At 42.2% G+C, this 24,870-nt stretch overlaps 1 protein-coding gene across 1 annotated transcript in view; it reads right to left on the reverse strand.

Moving 5' to 3' along the window:
- LOC138747333 (aryl hydrocarbon receptor repressor-like) overlaps positions 1-24,870 on the reverse strand; it is a 314,193-nt gene that overhangs the window by 8,345 nt on the left and 280,978 nt on the right. Inside the window, exons 7-10 of the mRNA XM_069906446.1 lie at positions 23,576-23,700; positions 15,396-15,598; positions 9,939-10,045; positions 9,047-9,188 (exon numbers count right to left, since the gene is read on the reverse strand). Coding sequence (XP_069762547.1) covers positions 9,047-9,188; positions 9,939-10,045; positions 15,396-15,598; positions 23,576-23,700 — 577 coding nt within the window. The remainder of the gene's footprint in view (positions 1-9,046; positions 9,189-9,938; positions 10,046-15,395; positions 15,599-23,575; positions 23,701-24,870) is intronic.

A 24,870-nucleotide genomic window follows, 5' to 3' on the forward strand; every position in this document is an offset into this window, starting at 1 on the left:
TTTTTCTTTTTTCAGTAAATTTAACAGTTTCTTCCTTTTGATTTGGTTATGTATTCCATTAATATTTAAAGTCATATAGTTCAACATAGTCATTTCATACTTTGTTTATCTTTCCTTTCCATTTCCTCATCACCACCTTCCCTTCTTATCCATTTCTGCTTTCTTTTTTTGAACACATTATAAGACAACATTTCTAAAACATAAAATATTTCCACTATTCTCATATCTAAAATTCCTTTAACCCCAATAGTCCCTCCCTTTTCTGAGTTGCCCTTTGTCCGTTGTCGGGCAACCACATCTCCCCTCTCCATTTGGATTTGCGAATCCGCTCGCAAGCGTCAACTGATTTTGCAGTGACTGCTATTCTTCCCCACCCAGCCCCCCCAGAAAAGATTTTAATCTTCATATATAACAAAGGTCACTCTCTTAATTCCCTCCTTACTTCCTTTCTTCCCTTTCTTTCCCTTCTTAGTTCTTACTTATACTATATATATATATATATGTTTATACATGTATATATAGTTTGATGTCATTTTTGTTCTTGTTACATCTCTTCATCTCTCTGTCTGTTTTGTAGTTGTTTTGCAAATTTTCATGCTTCTTCCAGATCTGAGAATAGTTTGCTTTGCTGCCCCGGGATAACTATTTTAAGTACCGCTGGGTATTTTAACATAAATTTATAACCTTTTTTCCATAGGGTCATTTTTGCTGCATTGAACTCCTTCCTCTTCTTCAGGAGTTCAAAACTTATATCTGGATAGAAAAAAAAATTTTGACCCTTGTATTCCAGTGTTTTTTTTGTCTTCTCTTATTTTATCATTGCCTTCTCCAATATATTTTCTCTTGTTGTATATCTTAGGAATTTTACTAGAATGGATCTTGGTTTTTGTTGTGGTTGTGGTTTAGGGGCTAATGTTCTATGTGCCCTTTCTATTTCCATTTCTTCCTGTAATTCTGGTCTTCCTAGGACCCTGGGGATCCATTCTTTTATAAATTCTTTCATATTTTTGCCTTCTTCATCTTCCTTAAGGCCCACTATCTTTATATTGTTTCTTCTATTATAATTTTCCATTATATCTATCTTCTGAGCTAATAGCTCTTGTGTTTCTTTAACTTTTTTTTATAGATTCTTCTAATTTCTTTTTTAAGTCATCCATTTCTATGGCTGTTTCTCATTCTTCCACCTTGTCTACTCTTTTTCCTATATCTCTCATGATCATCTCTAATCGATTCACTTTTTCTTCTGTACTTTTTATTCTTCTTTTTATTTCACTGAATTCTTGATGATTGCCATTCTTTTACTGTTTCCATATATTCTTAAAAAAAATATATCCATGTACTTGCCCTTCCCTTCATCTTCCATTTCTCTGTGTTCTTCCTCCTCTTCTTCTGAGTCCACTCCAGGATCTGTGTCCTTTACCTCTGTCTCTTCTGGTTTTCTTGTTGGTTTGTTTGTTTTATTTTGTTGGGTATTCTTGTTCTTCTTATTTTTATTAAAAGTGTCTTGGTGTTGGTCTTCTTCCTCTGAGTTGGTCATCTGTTGTTTCTTTGATTTCCTATTTTTATTCTCTTCCTTCTTGTTCTCGTTATTTTTTATGTTTTCCTGTTGAGAGTCTTGCTGTTGTGTTGTACTTGTCTGTTTCAGCTGTGGAGATTTACTCCTCAGCTGGTCCCCCCTCCCGTCGGTGTTATTCTTGTCTTGTGCATGCACGGTTGCACACTTTTGTTTGGCTCCGTGAGCCATTTTTGTAGTTCTGAGTTTGGGGTTTCCACTGACCTCAGGGAGCGGGCTTCTCTCTCCACGGTGGGCCTCCTCGTACTGGTAAGGCCTTCACCTTCCTCCTCTGACGTCCTTCCTTCTTCTTTTCTTCCCGTTGTTTTTGGTTTTTCTTTCTTTGCCGCCATTTTCTCCACACTTTCACTTTCAATTTGTTATGGTTTCTGCGTTAGTGCCTTTGTTTTTTCTCTATCTTTTTTTTACTTTTCTGGAGAGGGCTGGAGTTCCTCTACCAGCCACTACTCCATCACGTGACTCCCCCAGTACTGACACATTGATGACGTTTTTGTGTGAGTTCAGGAACGTGAAGGAAACAAAAGTTTAAAAAGAAGATATACATTTTCCCGATGTATATAAGCCTTTATACATGTCTAAAGGACCGTGGGAAAGTTGCAGTTTGTTGAGAGAGAGAGAGAGAGATGGCGGATCTGCCCTCCCAGAATTCTGTGTGGCAGAGTAACCCCTCCATGAGTGAATACAGTCCTTTCCCTGCCACAAGGAATTCTGGGAGAGCAGGCCTGCCATCGCTTTTTCCCACTGTTATTATAAATTTTGTGGTTATGAGTTTTATATGACTTTCCCACGGTCCTTTGTACATTTATAAAGGTTTATATAGGTCGACACAACAACAGGGGATGAAGGGCTCATGCTGTGCTGTCATAATTAGGCTTAATTAATTTTGTTTAAACACAAGATCATAATGCATTGATCAGGACTTAGGGCAGGTCCACCATTGCTCGATGTGTCACTCAGACGTCACCAGTGGAGGATAGAATCCCCTATCCCCGGGGATACCAGGTAGTGAGTGTGAAAGGACACAGAGAACGAGTTAACAGTGGTCTGCTGTGAATGGCAAAAATGGCTTCCTTAACCAGTTCAATGAATAGCCAATCAACTGGTTAGCTAGTGTGAAAAGGGCCACTAGTGTTTCAGGTTTGGATCCTATAGTTTTGATTCGAATCACACGTTTTAAGGAGCGTCAAGACTTCAGCCCCTACAGCATGGGAATAGGGCTTTTGACCCATCGAGTCTATTCAAGTCATCGTATACCCTTAATCCTATGATAATCTCATTTTATTCTATGTTCCCATCAAACACACAAGAGGCAATTTACAATTCACATCTTTGAGATGTATTGAAAACTGAAGCACCTGGAGCAGACCCATGTGGTCAAAAAATAATGTGCAAACTTCACATTTAAACACCAGGGGACATCTGTACAAGGTGAGTGGAGGGAGGTCTAGGGCTGATGTCGGGGTAGGTTTTTTAAAACAGAGAGTAGTGGGTGCCTGGATGTATTGCTAGGAGTGGCTGTGTTAGATAGTGCAGTAGGGACATTCAAAAACTCTTGGACTGGCACATGGATGCAAGAAAAATAGAAGGTTATTGGTGTGAGAGAGGGAAGGTTTAGATTGTTGAGTGGATTTATATAGGTTGGCACAACATGGTGGACCAGCAGGCATGAACTGTGCAGGAATGTTCTATGTTTTATGGTCTATGCACATAGGAACCATGGAACCATAGAACATTATAGCACAAAAACAGGCCTCCGATTCTTTTAATCTGTGCCAAACCATTTTATTTGCTTAGTCCCCCTGACCTGGACCCAGTCCATAGCCACCCCATTCATGCACCTGTTGAAATTGTTTTTCAGTGTTAAAATTGAGCCTGTGTCCACCATTTCAGTTGGAAGCTCACTCCACACCCATCACACTCTGTGTGAAGAAATTCCCTCTCACATTCCCCCTTTCACCCTTCACACACATCCTACCCTCAGTGGAAAAAGCCGATCTACATCGACTCTGTCTATCCCCCTCATAATTTTAAATACTTCCATCAAATCTCCCCTCATTCTGCTGCACTCCAGAGAATAAAGTCCTAACCTGTTTAACCTTTCCTTGTAACCCAGTTCCTGAAGTCCGGGCAATATTCTAGTAAATCTTCTCTGCACTCATTCTATCTTATTGATATCTTTCCTGTAGTTAGGTGACCAAAACTGCTCACAATATTTCAAATTTGGCCCAACATCCCATATCCTGTACTCAATACTTTGATTTATGGAGGCAATATGCCAAAAGCTCCCTTTACAACCGTATCCACCTTTGACACCACTTTCAGAGAATTATCTATCTTTATTCCCAGAACCCTCTGTTCTACTGCACTCCTCACTCCCAGCAATGCACTCCGACCATTCACCATGTACATCCTTTCCTGGTTTGTCCTTCCAAAATGCAACACCTCACACTTGTCTGCATTAAATTCCATCTGCCATTTTTCCAGCTGGTCCAGATCCCTCTGCAAGCTTTGAAAACCTTTTTCACTGTCCACAACACCTCCAATCTTAGTGTCATCTGCAAATTTGCTGATCCAATTTACCACATTATCATTGATATATATGACAAACAACAATGGTCCCAGCACCGATCCCTGAGACACACCACTAGTTACAGGCCTCCAGTCTGAGAAGCAATCACCCACCACTACTCTCTGGCTTCTCCCATCTAGCCATCGTTGGATCCCGTTCACTACTTCACCATGAATACCTAGTGTCTGAACCTTCCTGACTAACTTCCCATGCAGGACCATGTCAAAGGCCTAACTAATGTCCATGTGGACAACATCCACAGCCTTCACCAACTTTCCTGGTAACCGCCTCGAAAAACTCTATAAAAGTGGTTAAACATGATCTACCACGCACAAAGCCATGTTGACTATCCCTAATCAGTTCCTGGATATCCAAATACTTGTATATCCAATCTCTGAGAACACCTTCCAATAATTTACCAACTACTGATGTCAGGCTCACCGGCCTATAATTTCCAGGGTTCCTTCTGGAGCCTTTTCTAAAACAACGGAACAATGTGAGAACCGCTTCAATCCTCCGGCACCACACCTGTGGTTAAGGACATTTTAAATATTTCCACCAGAGCTCCTGCAATTTCTACACCAGCCTCCCTCAAGGTCCAAGGGAATACTTGTCAGGCCCTGGGGTTTATCCATCCTTATTTGTTTGAAAACAGCAAGCACTTTCTCCTCTTTAATCTGTAAGGGTTCCATGACCTCACTGCTTGTTTTTCTTACTTCCCATAACTCTGTGCCCATTTCCTGAGTGAATATTGATGGAAAATAAAATATTTAAGATCTTCCCCCATCTCTTTTGGCTTCAGACAAAGCTGACCACTCTGATCTTCAAGGGGACCAATTTTGTCCTTTACTATCCTTTTGCTCTTGATAAACCTGTACAAACACTTAGGATTTTCCTTCACATTGTCTCCCAAAGCAACCACGTGTTTTCTTTTAACCTTCTTGATTTCTTTTTTGAGCTTTTTTGTGCATTTTTTAATTCTTCTCAAGAACCTCATTTTGTCCATATTGCCTGTACCTGTTATACACCTCTCTCTTCTTCTGAACCAGGTCTCCAATATCCCTCAAAAACCAAAGTTCCCTATGCTTATTAAACTTGCCTTTAATCCTGACAGGAACATACAAACTCTATACTCTCAAAATTTCACCTTTGAAGGTACCTCACACATAATTGCCTGAAAACAACTTATCCTAATCCATGCATTTTACATCCTTTCTCATTTCCTCAAAATTGGCCTTTCTCCCAGATCTATCCTTCTCCATAATTAACTTTAAACTAATGACATTATGATTACTGGGCCCAAAATGTCACCTGTCCTGTTTCATTCCCTGATAGGGGATCCAGTATTGCATTCTCTCTCGTTGGTACCTCTATATATTGAGTTAGAAAACTTTTCTGAACATATTTGACAAACTCCAAGCCCTTTTACAGTATGGGAGCACCAGTCAATATGTGTAAAATTAAAATCTCCTACGATAACAACCTTGTGTTTCCTGCACCTGTCTGCTATCTCTCTACAGATTTGCTCCTCCAATTCTCGCTGACTATTGGGTGGTCTATAATACAACCCCATTGGTCATATATTTTCAGTCTTCAGCTCCACCCATATAACCTCAGTAGATGAGCCCTCTGGTCTGTCCTGCCTGAGCACAGCTATGATATTTTCCCTGACGAGCAATGCCACTTCTCCCCCTTTCATCTTCCCATTTCATCACCACCTCCCCTCCCCCAACGTTCAAAGGAATGGAAGCCTGGAACATCGAGCTGCCAGTCCTGCCCTTTCTGCAACCAAGTTTCACGCTCTAAGCTCATCTGCCTTTCCTACAGTACTCCTTGCATTGAAATAGATGCACCTGAGAACATTTCCACCATATTCAGCCCGTTGACCTCTAACGATGCATGCAATTTTCACATAATCTTTTCCCTTCTCCACTCCTCTCTCTGCTCTGTCCCTCTGGTTCCCATGACCCCTGCATATCTAGTTGAAACCCACTGGAGCAGGACAAGCAAACCTGCCCACAAGGATATTAGTCTCCCTCCAGTTCAGATGCAAACTGTCCTGTTGTAACAGGTCCCACCTTCCCTGGAAGAGAGCCCAATGATCCAGGTTGGCCACACAGTTGACGTAGCTGTTAGCGCAATGCCTTTACAGTGACTGGGACAGGGGTTCCAATCCCACGCTGTCTGTAAGGACTTGGTATGTTCTACCCATGTCTGCATGGGTTTTCCCCAGGGGCTCTGATTTCTTCCCCCCATTCACCCATTCAAAACGTACCGAGGTGTAGGTAAATGGGGCAGCCTGGACTTGTGGGCTGAAATGGCCTGTTACCATGCTGTATGTCTCAATTTAAAATTTAAATTTAAACCTGAAGTTCTCCCTCCTGCACTGTGTCTTTAGCCACGTGTTAAGCTGCACTATTTATTAATTTATTTATCTATCTGTTTATTTATTAGACAAGCAGCACAGTAACAGGCCATTTTGGTCCACAGTCCATGCCACCTAGTTACACCTAATTGACCTCCGACCCTCAGTACCTTTTGAATGGTGGAGCAAACTGGAGGTCCCGGGGAAAAGCCACGTAGACATGAGCAGACAGCGTGGGATCTGAACCCTGGTCCCAATCGCTGGCGCTGTAAATGCGTTGCACTAACTTCCAACTGTGCTGCCCTCACTAGCATGTAGCAAGGGGAGTAATCTTGAGATCACTACCCTGCAGGTCCTGTCCTCCAACATAGCACCTAACTCCCTAAACTCTCCTCACAGGACCCCCTCACCCTTCCTACCCACGTTATTTTCTCCTATACGGACTATGACATCTGGCTGCATTCTCTCCCTCCTGAGAATGCCATGAACTCAATCTGAGATATCTTGGAGGCAACATCCCATCCAGGATACTCAATCTCTTCCACAGAACCTCTTATCTGTTCCCCTAACTATGGAATCCCCTATCACTACAGTTCACCTCTTCTCCTCCCTTCTTATCCACAGGACCAGACTCTGTGCCAGGGACCTGATTACTGAGGCTTGTTCCTGATGGGTCGTTTCCCACTCCCCCCCCCCACCCAACAGTATCCAAACTGGTATACTTGTTATTGAAGGAGCGATCACAAGGCTGTCCTGCCCTGCATGTCTGTTCTCTTTCCCTCTTCTGACTGTCACCCATCTATCCTCCTCCTTCCTCCCAGGTATGATAATGTCCCTGTAACTCCTATCACCCCCCTGCCTCTCGAATGATCCGGAGTTCATCCAACGCTAGCTCCAATTCCTTAACTCGGTTTGTCAGGAGCTGCAACTGGATGCACCTTGCTGATGAAGTCGTCAGGGATCCTGCTGGCTTCCCTGGCAAAAAACATTCTGCAAGAGGAGCATCCCCCTGCCTGGGCTGCCATTCCCACCATGCCCAGATGAACAAAATACATGATGTCTAAAACCTCCCCTTATCTCATCCTACCTGCTGAATCCTTGTTGTACCTCGAATAGCATGGCCCTTTCTGACTTCAACTCCTATGATCCCTCGCTTCTTAGCCTGTGGACTCAGCCCACTCCAACGATGACTGTTCCCTTGGTCATCATTGGAGTGGCCTGTACCTGAGGGCATGACTGAATCTGGGTCACTGGACTAGTTCTGCTGGCTGTACTATTACAGAAGAAGTCCAAATATCTGGGCTGCTCGGGGATTGGGTTGGTTTAGACTTCTGAGTTTTCCGGATTTTCAGGCAGTACTTCCAAAATTCAAATTTAAGGAGGAACGAAGAAGAGATGAGCAGGTAGATTTTGATGGTTTGCTCATTAGTAAATGCAGCATCCTTCATTTATCAAAATGAGCAGTTTTAAAGAAAAATAAAGGATTTGCTTGTTGCAGCCAGGCATCTGTGACATTTACACACGCACACACACAAAAAGCCCACTAAATTTTAAAGGTTTGAGAGTTTTCATAAGGTCCAGATTCTTGGGAGTCTGGATTTCTGGCATCCGGATTTTGGGATTTCTACTGCATGTCGGTGCAGGAAAGCCGACTGATTACAAAGGACTACTCTGCCCCTTTAGATTTCACTGTATGTGGGGAGACGCACTGTTCCTTGGATGCTATCGCTGAATGCCAGCGTAACAACGAGAAATGGAAGGGAGCCAAGGGTAGATCCTTGGGAGTCCCTGAGTAACATTGCAGTGTGGGAAGAGCCACGGGGTTGACTGGATGCATGAGAATAATGTCTTATCATGTAAAATGTGCGAAGGGGCTGGAAGGAGGGTGGAGTAGCCAACCAGTTCAGAAGCTGTGTACTGGTGGAGAAGGCCACCCTCATCACAATCACGTCCCTTTGATTAGATCCATTTCAATAGTGTGACAATGGTGGATATTTGATTGAAAGGATTGAAAAATGGAGATCTCGGGGGAGATACAGGCAGGTGTCTTACTACCATCTTCTGTTTCCCCATCCCACAGGATGACAATAGTTCCTTTCTGTCAGTTTGCGGGGTTTGTGCCCCCTTCAGAAAGGAGCAGCATGTGCGTGAATGGATTTTAGGTGAGTAGGGGGTTGCACCCTCTCGACACCCCCTCCCGGATCCAGTGGCCCGGTGAGGTCCAAGACAGCTGGGGGAGGTTCTGTAGCATTGAATGGCCAGGCCCTCACTGCGCTTCATGGCGCGTGGTTACTACAACCAACCTTGGATTAGAGGGCATCTGGAAACAATTGGGCACAAGCAGTGGATTATCCTAGGATGAAAGATAAAACCTTTGAACATTGCTGCAAGCTACCAAAGAAGAAATGAACTGCTATGAAGAAAATCTGTGGCATATTTTACATCCTTTTAACTGGTTAAACCTGTTCAAACACAGTGTGGAGTCAGAGAAGTGTTATAACTTAAATAGAAAAACAACAATAAAACCAACCCAACTTACTTGAGTTCCCCTTGAGGCACTGTGGCATATTCTGCCAACTTGTTCCTGTAGGGCAGATGCCTATTAGCTTGGATCCAAACCCACTGGCCTCCTTTTGTGAGCACTCTGAAGACGGTCAGGCCATTTTCTCCAGTGTTCATCACTGTGGGAACACGCACAACTTTGAAACAAGCACGATCTGCTTCACTCTGTACATAACCACACAGAAACCTGCTGCCTCTGGGGAGGGGGGGTGGGGTGCAGAGCAGACACCAGTGACAGCCAAAACCCTCACCGCACGTTTAAGTTGGTGCAATATCCATGATGCTTCACTGGAGTGATCATCACAAAAAATATTCTAACCAAATGCCCAAAGCAATATTGGTCTGGATGTAGCTTGATGCGAGAGAGGCTAGAAACGGCAGAGTTGTAAATACTCAATCACACTATTGACCTCGCACTGACTCAGGAAAGGTGCCGGCCATACTAAAGGAGCCATCCCACCTCAGCCACACACTCCTCTCCCCTCTTCCGGCAGATGTAAAATACATCAACTTGAAAATATGCACCTTTCGATTCTGGGACTGTTTCTTTCTTGCTCTAACCAGATTCTCAAATTGATCTCTCTGCGATCACTTTAAGAATCTGATAATAGCATAGTTCGAATTTTACTTTTCTCTCCACCCTTTGTCATTGTTACATTATATCCCGCCCTCTTGACTCACTGAAACCCTGCTCCATGCACTTTTATTTTGTTAATACACTGCCAGCTGTTAAGAATGAGCTGACTTTTGCCTAGACAGTAGGTTTTCAGAGTATCTCCGTAAATGTGACAATAAACAGATATTAACTGAAAACTCAATCAAGGAGGTAGGTTGTGAGGGCAATCAAGAAGGTTTAGAGATGAACTTACTTCTGATTTGGTTCTCTGCATGACACAGCATGTCCGTAAAGTGGAGGTAATGACAACCTGACCTCGATCGGTGCTCTGAATCTGACCATTCTGCAATTGCTTTAGCCCTGGATTCACCACAAAGGATACAACTGGCTTTAGAGTTATGCAATAATCTGTGTAGACTGCATAGAACTTATAACGTAACAGCACAGAACAGGCCCTTCAGCTTGTGATGACCTACACAAACCTACTCAACAATAACACCTCCCTACCCATAACCCTCTACTTTCTTTTGCATCCACGTACCTGGCCTTCAAAAGTCCCTCTTGTACCAAGTCATGTTCAGGCCTGAGCTTGCAATGCAGAAACTGAAGTGGGGCAAGAATTTTCTTTTCAGGGTTTTGACGGAGAAAAGCCGAAAGCCTCTCTGACACCATGTCTTGAAATTCAGCTTTACTTTCATGGATTAAACTCTGCGCCAAGAACAACCATCAAACACCTGGAAGTCACGTTGTCATTCACTTTTGCTTGAAGAATCCGTGCATGTTTTAAGTCTACTGACCAATCCCATTTGTCTGTAAGGTGCAACGACTGGAGGAAGGATGGTGAGGAATAAGGAAAGAATGAAAGTCTGAGTGAAAATGGAGCTAATTCAGAAAGGTGTGTGCAGATCTAAGGGTTCTCAACCTTTTCCTTTCCACTCACATCCCACCAGTGAGAGATAATAGATTATAGGAAGTAAAGTTAGTATCAATAAAAGAATAAGAGACTAGACTAGAGGAAGTTAAGTAAGTGCTGAATAGGGATGAATTCCGATAAGAGTGTGAGGAAGGGTTACGCAAGTTCTAGACCCAATTGTGACTGAAATATTTTGCTTGAGAAAAATGGTCATTGGGCCCATTTCCTTTGGAGTTCTGAAACCGTGCACATGAGTCAATGAGGGATGATTAAAACAGTGGGTTTCAAACTTTTTCTTCCTGCCTACATCCCACCTGAAGCAATCGGTTACTAATCACAGAGCACCGATGGTATAGGGATTATTAAAAGTGGGATCTGGGTGGAAAGAAAAGGTTGAGAACCACTGATTATATGGAAGAAAATGAAGATTTGTTCATTGTGAGTTACATTTCTGACTGACCTGTAATTACTACCATGACTTTACGATGAAGAACCTTAACATCTGACCTTCATTTAATGATTGAAAATACCTGATTTTACTATTGAAAAAAACCCCCAGACATAACCAAAAAAAAGCCAAAATTAAAAGAAAAAGGTTATAAAGGGTGAAGAAAATTGAGATGATTTTGAGTCAGCAGAAATTATTAACATTTTGTGGAATTTTAGTAAAAGCAGGTGGAAAATTGTTGGGCCAAGTTAATAAAAAATTGGGAGCTAAGATTAATAGCCCTTAGTGAGGGAAGACCCATTCAATACCACAGTACACAGCTGTAATGTAATTGAATGGTGGAGAATACTAGAAACTATCTGGGTCCTAAATTCTGGAATCCTTGCTCTTTTACAGAAATACAGGGGGAATTTGGGGACCTGATCATTTAAGGTCATGGATTTAGACCTTCCAAGGTGAGAACTATAAGCCTATTTCAGGCAAAGGGTTGTTACCCTGGCAGAGAAAAAGAGTGACTGGGTACTGAAGACCCGCTGAACATTAAAATCTTTAGAAATAGGAGCAGGCCATCTGCCCCATCGATCCTGCTCTGCCCTTCAACCAGATTGATTCAACATCTTGTGCCTTAGTGTCTATATCTTCTTTCACTTTTGCCCTGATCTCACCCTTAATTAAAAGTGCAAGCCTAACTCCTTTACCTTCCAGCCCATTCTTCCAAGTGACTTGATATGCCTGGACTTTTAATTCCCAGTCATCTCCACCCTGCAAGCACATTTCTGTAATTTCAATAAGCCATACCCCTTTGTGCTGCTTTTTGCTATACCATCATTATTCAAGTTCCAGTTAAGTGTCTTGTCATCTGATTGTACAAGTACAACCCATTGAAACAGCATTCTCCGGTCCTCGATGCAAAACAAGCAGACACACAACCAAACATATCACACATACAGACAAACAATACATATGTGTGACAAGTATTTCATTTATACAAATAAATAAATTAATATTGTTTTGAAAATGTGTGAGTCTTGGATGGTTAGTGTCATAGTTTGGTACAGACTAGAAGAACTGAAAGGGCCTTTTTCTGAGCTGTAATGTTCAATGGTACAGCACAGATACAGGACCATCAGCCCAAGCCAACCCAGCTAGTCCCATTTGCCTGCATTTGGTCCATGTTCCTCTAACCCAGTGGTTTTCAAACTGCTCCCCTAAACTCACATTCCACCTTAAGCAATCCCTTACTAATCTCAGAGCCATTATGGCAGGGGTTCTCAACCTTTTTCTTGCCACTCACATCCTGCTTTAAGTAATCTCTGTGCCATCAGTGCTCTGTGATTAGTAAGGGATTACTTAAAGTGGGATGTGAGTGGGAAGGGAAGGTTGAGAATCACTGCTCTAGACCCAATTGTTACTGAAATATTTTGCTTGGAAAAATTGTCATTGGCCCATTTCCTTTAGCGTTCTGAAACCGTGCACATGACGAGTCAATGAGGTACAATTAAAACAGAGGTGTTCAAACTTTTGCATTCCACCCTCATCCCACCTTAAGCAATCCCTCACTAATCACAGAGCACTGACGGCATAGAGATTACTTAACGTGGGATGTGAGTGGGAAGAAAAAGGTTGAGAACCACTGATTTGTGGCATAGGGCATATGGTGGAATGTGAGGTTAAGGGGCGGGTGTGGTCTCAGCATTTTCAATCCATGGCCCTGTCTGAATGCTTTGTAAATATTACAATTGTTTCTGTTTTTACCACTTCCTCTGGCAGCTTGTTTCATGTAACCCACCACCCTCTGTGAAGAAGATGATGATCTTTCAAATTTTACCCTTCGTGCCTTAAATCTGGACCCTCTAGTTGTAGATTCACCCTCTCTGGCTCAAAGGCTATAATCAACCTCTCTGTAATGTGAGACGTTGCACAACATTAAATGGATTTGCATTGCATACTTAACTCACTACAAAATGAAATGGCCCACAGCCCAGAGGAGCCATCAGTCCAATGTGCTCAGCCATGCTGATATAAAATTAAAATGGTCGCCTTATAGCCAGACGACAGGAGGAGAAACAAGAAATGAAATAGGATACCAAGCAAAGGAAGGGCAGATAACAGAAATGTCTGTGAGAAGAGGTTTCAGAGATCATCGAAGCCAAGAAGTGAGTTGGAGGAAGGACCTCTGGTGCTCAGGGACTTCGCAACCGGAAGGCTCTGAAGCTAAAGACAGTGATGCATCAGAATCCAAGGCCTTACATTATTCTCTCTCCAGCACTCAGTGTTTCCTCTATTACTTCACATTCAGGGAAATAAGGCTGGCACTTTTCTCTTTGGAACATAGAAGGATGAGAGGAGACTCGATAGAGGTCTACAAGATTCTGAGAGGCATAGACAGGGTGGACGGCCAGCACTGGTTTCCCAGCAAATACCAGAGGGCATGTGTACAAAGTGAAGGGAGGGAAATTTAGGGGAGACATCAGGTGTAAGCATTTTACATGGAGAGTTGTGGGTGCCTGGAATGCCATGCCTGGGGATGGTAGTGGAGGCTGGAACATTGGGGGCATTTAAGAGACACTTAGACAGACACATGGATGAAAGAAAAGCAGAGGGTTGTGGCGTAGGGAAGGTTTAATACTTTTTTTATGAAGGAAAACTTTTTATATGGGTTGGTATGACATCGAGGGCTGTAATGTTCAATATTTTCCCAGGTAGTTTATTTTGGTATAAACACTGAATCAAATAAGGTGAGTCGAAGAAAGGACAACATCATGCTGGTTCCATTTTACTTAAGGATAAGTAATCTGCAAAAAAAAAAGGTGTAAAAACATCTTCCAACAGAATAATTGCTTGGTTGGTCATTGGCCATTTTTGGTGTAGTGATAGTGTAATATCTGTGGAGTTCCAGTTGTCAACACCAGATGGTGATGTTGATCTTTGAACATTTGCTTGGTGAAAATATTCCTTTGAAATATTTTGCTAAGGGGGAAGGGAAAATTAGGACATAGAGGCAAGGCACTGAAGTAAAACAGAGAAGGCTTGAAACGCTGACTTCAACATCAAATGTGAATGAGAGATGGTGGTTTCGATGGGGACACAAGATTAGTGCTTTTGATCTACTGCATCCAGTGATCCCTTTGTGGCATTCTCTAAATCCGAGAGGCCGGTCGAAGACTGGGAGATCGCTTCGCCCAGCACCTTTACTCCGGTCCGCTTTTACAGAAACAACCATTCACACTCCTGGACTCGCATGTCTGTCCATGTAATGTCCCACCTTGACCCCCCGCAGATTGGAGGAGCAACACCTTATTTTCCATCTGGGACCCTCCAGCCAGATGGCATTAACACCGACTTCTCTGCTTTCTGCTAAACCTGTTCACCTTTTCTTTCCCCTCCCCCTTTTCAGTCTTTCCAGTTTTCCCCTCCGTTCCCCCTCCACCCACTCAGCCATCCCTCCTCCTTCCCCTATCACTATTGTCCTCTCCCTCCCCTAATCCACCTATCACCTGCCTTTGCTCCCTCCCTTCCACCCCATGCTTTTTGTTCGTACGCCTGCCAGCATTCTCTCACACCTTGATGAAGGGTTCAAGCCCGAAACGTCGGTCATGTATTTTTACTTGTGCTACATAAAGGACATGGTTTGACCTGCTGAGTTCTCCAGCATTTTGTGTTTTTACTTCAACCAGCATGTCTGAGGATTTCCCTGATTTACTTTGTGTGAAATTAAGCCATTTTGTGGATCGTTTTGTAAAACTAAGGTTAAAGGATTAATATTGTTGCTTTATTTCTTTGTTAAAACAATAGTAGCAGATCCTTACACATGCAACAGGTTCTTTATTTCAAATTTAGACCTATAGCATGGTAACAGGCCCTTTTGGCCCACGAGCCCGTGCCGTCCAATCAATTGACCTACAACCCCCAGTACATTTTGAATTGTGGGAGGAAACTGGAGCTCGCGGGGATCGGCCGTACAGACACGGGGAGAACGCACAAATTCCTCACAGACAGTGCGAGATTCGAACCCTGGTGCTGATCATTGGCGGTGTAAGGGGGTTGCGCGAACCACACTCGCTGTTCCTGTACTGTATGCTTGTCTTCAAACCAACAGTTTCTATTAGACTGGCCGGACCTTCTGTTTTGAGATACTTTCCTCGATAATTAAGCCCCATATGATTGGTAACGTACAGAACACGCTATTCACCTTATTTCGAAGAGCATTTAGACCCACTTCTGTGGATCTCCTGAAAAAAAAACTTTAAACCTTTTACTTTTCTGGGATATGTCAAATCCCTTCTTTGGAATTGTTTGTGAATCTAGTTGAGCATTTGTTTACAGGCAATGGGGACCTTGTCACTTACTTTGCATCGATTGTCACGGGGCTGAGGTCCAGCCTGTGTTTAGTCTTGAGCAGCAAGCTCTTCAACTTTATTTCGCTGATGGAAGGGAGCAGTAGAGGAACAGCAATGCAAAACAAGCCCAACTGGGGTGGAAGGGCGACACCGGACCTATCTTTCTTCCTTTGTCCCTGGAGGTATTTCAATCTGCCCTGGAACTGCATTGTCTGTAATGAGGAAGTGGGTGTAAAATGGGGGCAGGGAGGGAAGGAGGAAGAGAATCATTGAAAAAGTTAGTCCACATGAAACCTGATAGCAGGAAATCTGAAGAGGAAACTCGGCACATGGTCCCTTGAGTGAGGAACATCAAGGGTGATTGAAGAGAGATATTAAGAGGTATGATTAAAGAGAAGCCTCTATCATTATGAAAATAATTAAACATGAAATATTGGACCACGCAATTTCTTTTTCTTTTCATTTTTTTTCTTCTATTGTTTATTTATTTCTTCATTTTTTTTCTTTCATTTCTTGCTTTAAGTTATAGGGGAGGGGGAAAGGAAAATGTCACTGTGTACATTTTAATGCTGAATATTTGTACATATTGTTACTAACATGGTTCGCAGTGAAGTATTAACGAAATAATTATTAAAAAAACATCCCCCACCACCCAGGCCACGCTCTCTTCACTCTGCTACCATCAAGGAAAAGGTCCAGGAGCCTGAAGACGAGCACTCACCGGCACAAGGGCAGCTTCTTCCCCACTGCCCTCAGATTCCTGAATGATCAATGAACCACAGACACGGCCTGACTTTTCATGCTCTATTATTTTATAGTAATGTTGTAAGATGTTTATAATATGAATGTTTGCACTCTGACGCTGTTGCAAAACATCAGGTTTCATTACTTGTTCATGATAACAGATTCTGATTTTTGAAGAATATAAAAAGGAACAACTCCTGGTAACAGAGATCAGAGCATGAGGGCGAAATCTTAAATTAGCTTTGGGCTGGTGAGTCATGACATGCAAAAGTTAGTGAAATTTTAGAATTCTCCTTTCCACAAAAGTACAGTACATTTCAAAACTGAGATAAACAGATTTTTGTTTTGTGAAAACATTGAGGATTGTGGTGTGACAGAATATATAGAAATGTTTCTGGGAGATAAATTGGGAAAAGTTTGTTAGAGTAGATCACATACAAACACTTTAAAACAGATCTTATTTAAAATACTGGAGCTCTGCCCCATGCTAGACATATCAGGGCCTCAGAGCATTTGAAAGAACTTTGAAGAGTGCTCAAGAGACTTCACTAATGGGTTGTAGTTTACAAAAGGCAACAGATGAAAGATCTTGCTGGAGCTGCAGATTGTCTGGAAGAGAGCTTGTTGTTCTAGGAGGATCATGTGGTTCTGCAAGCAGAGAGTGTCAAACAAGCTTTTCTCTCTGTGAGAGAGAGAGAAAGAGGGAGCGAGAGAGAGATCAATTGTACAGTGTTATAGCCAGCAGAAGCAGCTAGGACTGGAACAGGTCGAGCTGGCAAACTTATGGAAAGCCCCATTTGGAAAATGGTCTGGTTAAAGCCCTTGTGGTTCATGCAAGAGGAGAGGACTGGCTGTCTAATGTTTCACTTGGAATAAGAGAAACAAAAATACACTTGTGGTGACCTGAAAGAAAGAGGTTATCATCTGGAGAACCCTGAAGTGGCAAGTTGCATCAGCAAGTCACTGAAATGGCTGATTAAAAAGGAATAAATTGTGGACATCCTGGAACAACAAATCTCTCTCTGAAAACCAACAAGAACCTTCCTGAGTGATAACCATTTACTTTTCAAGCACCAAAGCCTGGTGAACTTTATACATGTTAAATTCTGTGCACAGTATAAGAATTTCCTGCCACCAGTGAACTTGGAGGAATGAGAAGTGAGAATGGACTGTGAACCAAATAACTTTTCTAAATTTACACACACACATGCGCTTAGAATTAGAAGGGAGTTAAGTTAGGTTAGTTAAGTTAATAGTGATAAGTTAAAGTGTAATCCTGTTTTCATGTTTAAAGATAATTAAAAACAACTTTTGTTTAAGTAATCATTTGTCTTGGTGAATATCTATTGTTGCTGGGTTTTGGGGTCCTCTGGGCTCATAACAGTGGAATTATAATCTGGCAGAAAGAAATAAGGCACAGATCATCCATAATTGATTGAACAATTGATGAACGACAAGAGCTGCGCAGGAGGGAGAGGGGATTGATGAGTGAAGTTGAGGTCAGAGGAAAGTTCAAAGGTTCCTTTTATTGTCGCTCAGTAACGGGTGAAAAATGCAGAATGCACGACATACTTCAACTTTCAGCTACTACGAGGCCATGTGCCACCATATGCATTGCCCAGAGCCCCTAACAACAGGAGAAGGAGAGGCAACTTTGGAGTGACCGAGTGTCTGTGGACTCGCCTCCAGCGTTCCCGCAGCCTCTGCAGCCATGCAGACTCCAGAACCCGTCAACCACCTGGGGAACCAGAGATTGTGAGGAGGGCAAGATCCAAGGGGGTAAAGGGAAGAATAATTTTGGAGAAAAAGTGGTTAAAATTTTGAGATCAATATCAGAAGTCCCAAGAGGCCCAGTTAGGAAAATTGCCAGTTCTGTTAAACTAAAGTGTACTGAGGAAGTGTTACATGCTGCCACCTTATCCCCACAAGAGTACCGCTCTGCCAGGTTACAATGTAGATCCTCAGGCCACATTGACTACCTGAGGCAACCAGCTTCAGTAGAGTAAAATTTCTGGTATCTGGCACCGATGGGGATCGTGGATGTTGCCTGAGACACCCTCTTACCATCCCTAACTAATCCACCTGCATTAAGAATAAGCAGTTTAAAAGGCAAAAAGCAGAACAAAATGTAAAGTAATTTGAAAAAAAAAATCAGTATTGTAGCCCTTGATAATGTAAATTTCACTTTAATCAGGTCATTCGCATGACTTTCAAAATTTAAATTTAAATTCGAACCATGGTTGATGGCACTGTAATAGCGTTGCGTTAAATGGTACACTAACCATGCCACCATCATAATTAACTCTCCTTCCCCCACCAAGTTTGCAGGTTAATCCTTACTAATATACCTAAGACGAATAAAGATAAAGACTTGTACCAGGTGGGGATAGGGAGACACTTTGGGAGAGTGGCCCCAGTGTTGAGCGGCATCAGCTGGCTCTTCATCCCGGGCGCCGCCATTTTTATTCAAATGCAACTTCATTCAAACAGCTGCTGCGGGCGGGGTAGGATTGGGGCGCTCTGCTGGCTGAACTTTTGGTCCCAAGGGGTTGTTGGGTGTTGCTTTGGAGAATCTTTACTTTTACAAATTTAAGCTCTTATTTATTAAAATAAAAATGATTTCCTCGATTTTTGTTTAGCCGGTTGCTTGAATTTCGGATATAGGGGATTTTACTGTATGTTTAAGGGGAAGTTAATTGGGGAAAGGAATGCTGTCATGTTGGGAAGATGAACAAGGCTTTTGTATATTGAATGATCGGTATCTATGTGGGACAGATACAATGCCCTTCAACATTACATTGCCACTAATGGTATTGGAGTCAGCAGTTGTTCCTTGTTTAAATAAAAGTCTGGTGACTTTAAGTTGGAATACACCACAGAAACTATTGAGAAGGATGCACTTTTAATCAAGCCAATTTCCCCCCCCCCCCCCCAATCAACCACAAACCATAAATCAGTGTATCTTAAGAGACATGAATATCACGTTGGACAGGTGAAAAAACTGCCCTCTGAGTACAGGGTATGCGCAGCTTAACGTCCATAATATGTTCTGTGAAAATGGCTATTATGCGACGTGGACGTTGTATGAACACCATTTTACTGTACATACTTAGCAGAGCTCTCTGGGATATTGAACTGTTTAATTTTTTTCACTTTTTAAACTTTTATGTAAAATACTTTATTAGCCTTTATCACACACAATTTAACAAAGAGGATTAGGACCATCCAAGTCACTGTTCTCAACATCCTCACAGTTTTCCACTGGAAGAGGTTCAGGTCGAGTAGCCTCCATCGATGAACGCTCAGTCCATAATGCCTGAAGGATCTGGCTGCGGCTCTTACTGGGGAGGTGATGGGTTCTTCTGGAATGTGTCCAGGGTTGTTGGCCTACTTTGCTTTTTCTTTTCTTCATTAATATCTCTATATGTAGCAAACACTGCCTGAGCCTTCCTCTCTGTCAGTGAGAAGCAGTCAGTGTTTGGCTCCACCTCTTCAGTAAGCTGTTAAGGTCTGCAGAGAATGTGACAAACCCCATAACAGTGAACCTCTTCTTCTCCTTCTGCAGTTTCCTTTTCCCTGGCCTCTTCTTCAGTGATTCACTCTTACTCTAGTTCCAGCAACTCTTCATTTGTTAGTTTCTCAGGAACCACCTCTAGCAGCTCTTCAATATCCTCATCATCTACATCTCAGTTCAGGTTGTTGTTTACCATGTCAACAGCAGCTCTGTTAATCCTTCCAATCTCATCATCATTTTCAAATCCTTTAAAGTCATGCGCATACCACTTCAGGATTTTTCTCCCCCATGTCATTCATGCACTCTTTGATCACACCATCCCAGGCCTAAGCACGGTTCTTTATGCAGTGGGAAATGTTGTCATTCTTCCAGAACGGCATCAGTGTCTTGTTAGTGTTACCAGTTGCAGCAACTGCCTGAGCAGAGGTCCTCCTCAGGTAGAAGGAAACGGGAACAACAGTACGTGCAATTTGGGCATGTGAGAAAGTGGACAAGTTTTGGGAAGATCTAAACCAGGTATTAAATAAAATCACAAAAAGCAACAAACCAAAAAATCCAGAGATCTTTCTTCTAAGTGATGTAAGAAGTAAAGAACTTGGACTCGATTTGGATGGAGCACAAAAAAGATTTATTATGATAGCCTTAGCTGTAGCAAAAAAATGTATTATGTCAACCTGGAATTAGAAGACAACCTGAGAATACAGCAATGGTACATAGAAATGAATAAATGTATTCCATTGGAAAAAATAACATAAAATTTAAGAAATAACATCACAGTATTCGAACAAATTTGGGAACCGTACATGGAACACCACAGAGAAGTCCTACCGCGGACCTCCACTGCCTAAAATGACAGAAGGAGAAGAAGACGAAATGAACTGACCCAGTGTGTAAAAGTAGATGACATAATTTTCTTGTTTATTTTCATTGTGTGATGGCATTGTTTAATGGGTTTAATCTATTATATATGTTGAACGTTGAGTGAGTGGGGAGGGGGGAAAAAGGGGAGAAAATGACACTGTGTATACTCAAGAGGGAAATATTTGTGTGTATTTTGGTCAGTATGGTTCATAGTGTGAAAAATAAAAAAAAAATAAAAAAAAAGGTAGTCAGCCTTGAATGCTGCAATAATCCCATGGTCCATTGGCTGGATTAAAGAGGTGGTGTTTGGTGGGAGGAGCACCATTTTTATGTTGGGGTGGAGGCCACCAAAGAAAGGGGGATGTCCTGGAGCATTGTCTGCAAACTGTGAAAGGTGCGATTTCTTCCAAGCAGCACCTCTCCACTTCACTGGCACAGCAATCGAGAAAGGCACCCTGAAACAGTCATCCAGTACTTTATTGCTCCTGTCATAAGCCGGGAAGGTCTGCTTGTAAATGTTCTTGCAAACCTTGGAGTTTTTTCTATGCCAAATAAGAAACAGCTTTAACTTGTAGCCAGCAATTGCCTCCTAACATCACTGTAACCCTGTCTTTAAAAGACTTAAAGACTGGCATTGATTTCGCCTCCTTATGGATGAAGAAATAAATATTCATAAATATCCATGCTGCCTCATATATTTTACAGTGTGCCATTACACACCTTGATCAATCGAGCTATCTTCTATTAACACTGGTGTATTTTTATTAATTAGAATCACCAGTGAATCACCACCCCTCTTGCTTTTGAACCAAAGGAAGACAATATTATTTGTCCCACCCATCCTCTTTTTAATTTATCATGTTCCAATTTGGTAAGATGTGTTTCCTGCAAAAAGATTATATCCACTTTTAATTTCTTTAAGTGTGCCAAGACCACACAAATATTATATAATAGTATCTTCCCAATTTTCTAAATACTGTTGTAAAATTTCCCTATTAAAAGGCATTTCAAACACATGCATTTCCCCTTTAAGAAACACACATCCCTAGCTCTGACAGTGACGTTGACAATAGTACTCGGAAGCCCGTGAAAAAAGCCCACGAAAAAAGCCCTCGGATTCTTCCAAAGAAGAAAAACCCTCCCTTTGGCACCATCTTTTAAAATCGCTCCTCTCCCAGTGCCATCTCTTCACCCCCCCCATCCCCTAGTTGGAGTTCCCACCTTGCTATTTTCCTTACCACCTTTGTCTTTTCAGAGCTTTCCATATAAACCAATGTTTTTTTCCTTTTAATAGTGAAAACAAGACAGCTCAGTACTATTAGTGTAAATAAAAAGATACGCCCTGTTTTGAAATGGTCTTTTCAGTCCTTTCAGCTGATGACTTTAATCTTTTCATAACTTTCTTAAAAATTCTTCCACTTCTTGTTAATTCTTCGAAATTCATTGATTACCTTCTGAGACATCCACCCTCAGCGTTGCTGGGTAAATCATTGAATATTTAAAGTTTTTAGATCACAGTTATCTCTACCTCATCAAATTCCTTTCTTTATTTGGCCAAGGCAAGGCTGAACACCTGGAAAAAGATTACTTTTGCATCGTCCACCATTATTATTTTTTGAATATTCATATGCAGCTCCCAAGATCACATCTCTCATCCAGTAAATTAAAAGTCTTATCAGGACTGATCGTGGTGACTGTTTGCCAATTTTTCTGGGTCTGAAGGTCTGGTGAGGTCTTTCAATTTGCAGCTTTGCATTTAACTTGCTTTGTCCCAGCATTTGTGGGATCTGTGTTTCAAAGAAACTCACTGCGTCTTTTCCCTTGGTCCAATGATTCTTATGTTGTTAAATTTGCTGAAATTTTCCATATGATCCATTTTGTCCATCAGCCCTTTTATTCTGCGTCCCATAGTTTTGCTTTTCTTCCAGTGCCTTTATCCTGTCTTTTGCTTTGACCAGTTCAGCCTCTGAATAAGTCATTCATTCATTTAAGTCTTTCACAATTTCTTTGATTTCTGTGACCTTCTCTGATATTTCTCATCGCTGATTCCACACTCGTAAAACAACTGCATAAAGTTTCCATCGTGTTCAGGATGGTGGGTAGATCTTGGGCCGACTCCCCAGCTCTGCTGGGTTCAGCTGGACCCAAGGCCATGACTGAATCCCTCCACATCAGGCTTTTACTCGATGTTCTTGGCTGAGCTGTCACTTCTTCAGTTTTTGTTCTCAGTTGCCTCAGTCATTTAGCTCTTGCTTTATCAATTTTTGACGATACAATTCAGGTGTTTGAGCTTTTAAACCATCTTTTTTAATACTTTTTGTGGAGAGATCCTTCAAAATACTTCTGCTCATCTCATTAGCATGGCCAAGGTCTCCCCCCCCCCACCCCAGCCACCCCCATGGGTCCTGCTTTATCTTTAAGTATATGGAACAAGCCTCGTGCTTTAGCAGTGATCGTCAATGCTGTTGCGTTTGGTCCTCAATCCACGTCATTAGCGATTTCTCCATATCTGACACAGGGCCCTCTCGCATTTTCGTTAGCCTTGTAGCTTTCAGTGGAGCCAACTTAACAGCCTGGAGGATTTTTCCTTTGATTTTGAGGTTTGTTGTGATGGTCATGTGCGACGCACCTAAGTCACGAACGTTCACTGATTTTCCACTCTTGTGCTCTTTAATAACCTTTTGTTTCATGTCCAAGTTGAAACTTCTCCTATGCCTCTTGCTGCTGCTATCTCTAGTACTGGTCTTGCTGCGCTTGGGAGCCAGGGTAGATAGAAAGCATAATACAGAACCTACATACATAAGCCTTTGTGTACAAAAGACATGAGATGCACGTCTTGCATGCGGGAAGTTGTTGTGTATGTCCGGTTATGTCCGCTACATCTCATTCTCTGATCAGGATTTCTGAACCTTATGGAAAAACCTTACGGATGATGGACATGTACGAGGTCGGACATTATCCGAATGGATATTAAGCGCACATACCTGAATTAATTCTGCTGCTGGCTATGGCGACAGAGGGAAGGCACTGTTACATTTAGTGGGTAGTTCTTCCTCAACGATTCACCTACCAGGAATCCTGATGTGCTGTCCAGTAAGCAACGCATGCGGATGACAAAGCAACGGTTCAGGAATGGAGAAAATTCTGGTGGCAGAACCTTTGGGTCACAAACTTTGATAGAAGCCAGATGCTCATCTGAAATTGGAAATAACATTTTCACACACCTTGCACCAAAAGTTCATAGAGTTGTCCGGCAGCAAAATGGTCACTTTGGCCCACCACATGCTTTTGCCCATCTAACTCAATTTTCCTGCATTAAGACCATATCCAATTCAATGATACAAGGCAGTAGATTATGGCCATTGCAGACTAATTACTTTCCAACCCCATACGGTTTTGGAGGTGGGGAGGGGTGGGGGAAATTGAACCTCCCAGAGGAAATCCACGTGGGGAGAAGATGCAAACTCCTAACAGACGGTGCCAGATTTAGTCCTGAATTGCTCGAACTGTAACAGTGTTATGCTAACTGTTGCGCTAACTGTGCCACTCGTAGTAAATAAAGACGTTGTATCTGATTCCAACACCTCCTCCCGCAGCAGATGGCAAATGTTAACCGCTCCGTGTAAAACGATCCTCTTTAAATCTCCTTCCTCTCACCTTGTTTTTGTTATTTCAATTGATGAAGCAACGAAGACAACAAGAGTTGTCAGCTCGTTTTGAGTAGTTTCACACACTGCTTTATTAAACAGTTCAGAGCTTCCCAAATTGCTTTATGTCAAATGAATTGTAATTGATTGGTAAATGAGCACAAGAGCTATTTTGCTTGCGATAAATGCAGTTCATCTAAGTCAGTGGTTTTCAAACTGCTCCCCTAAACTCATATCCCACCTAAACTATTCCCTATGCCATCGGTGCTCTGTGATTAGTAAGGGATTGCTTAAAGTGGGATGTGGGAAGGGAAGGTTGAGAACCACTGCTCTAGACCCAATTGTTACTGAAATATTTTGCTTGAGAAAAATTGTCACTGGCCCATTTTCTTTGGAGTTAGGAAACGGTGCACATAACGAATCAATAAGGTATGATTCTCTTTCCACCCACATCCCACCTTAAGCAAACCCTTACAGAGCACTAGGGATTGTTTAAGGTGGAATGTGCATTTAGGGGGCAGTTTAAAAACCACTGATCGAAGGGGTGCAGCTCAATGGAGGAATTTTGGCTGAGATGGAGGAACAATTCCATCTGCCCTCTTCAAACAGATTTGCAGGACCTTGAAAATCCAGATTTTTTATGGATGGCTGTGACACCAGTTTAATACCCTGTAGGAAGGATGGGGCCTCAGACGAACCTGTTCTCTTGTAATGCTTA

Source organism: Narcine bancroftii, chromosome 1, assembly GCF_036971445.1.
Source record: "Narcine bancroftii isolate sNarBan1 chromosome 1, sNarBan1.hap1, whole genome shotgun sequence".
Taxonomy (NCBI): Eukaryota; Metazoa; Chordata; class Chondrichthyes; order Torpediniformes; family Narcinidae; genus Narcine; species Narcine bancroftii.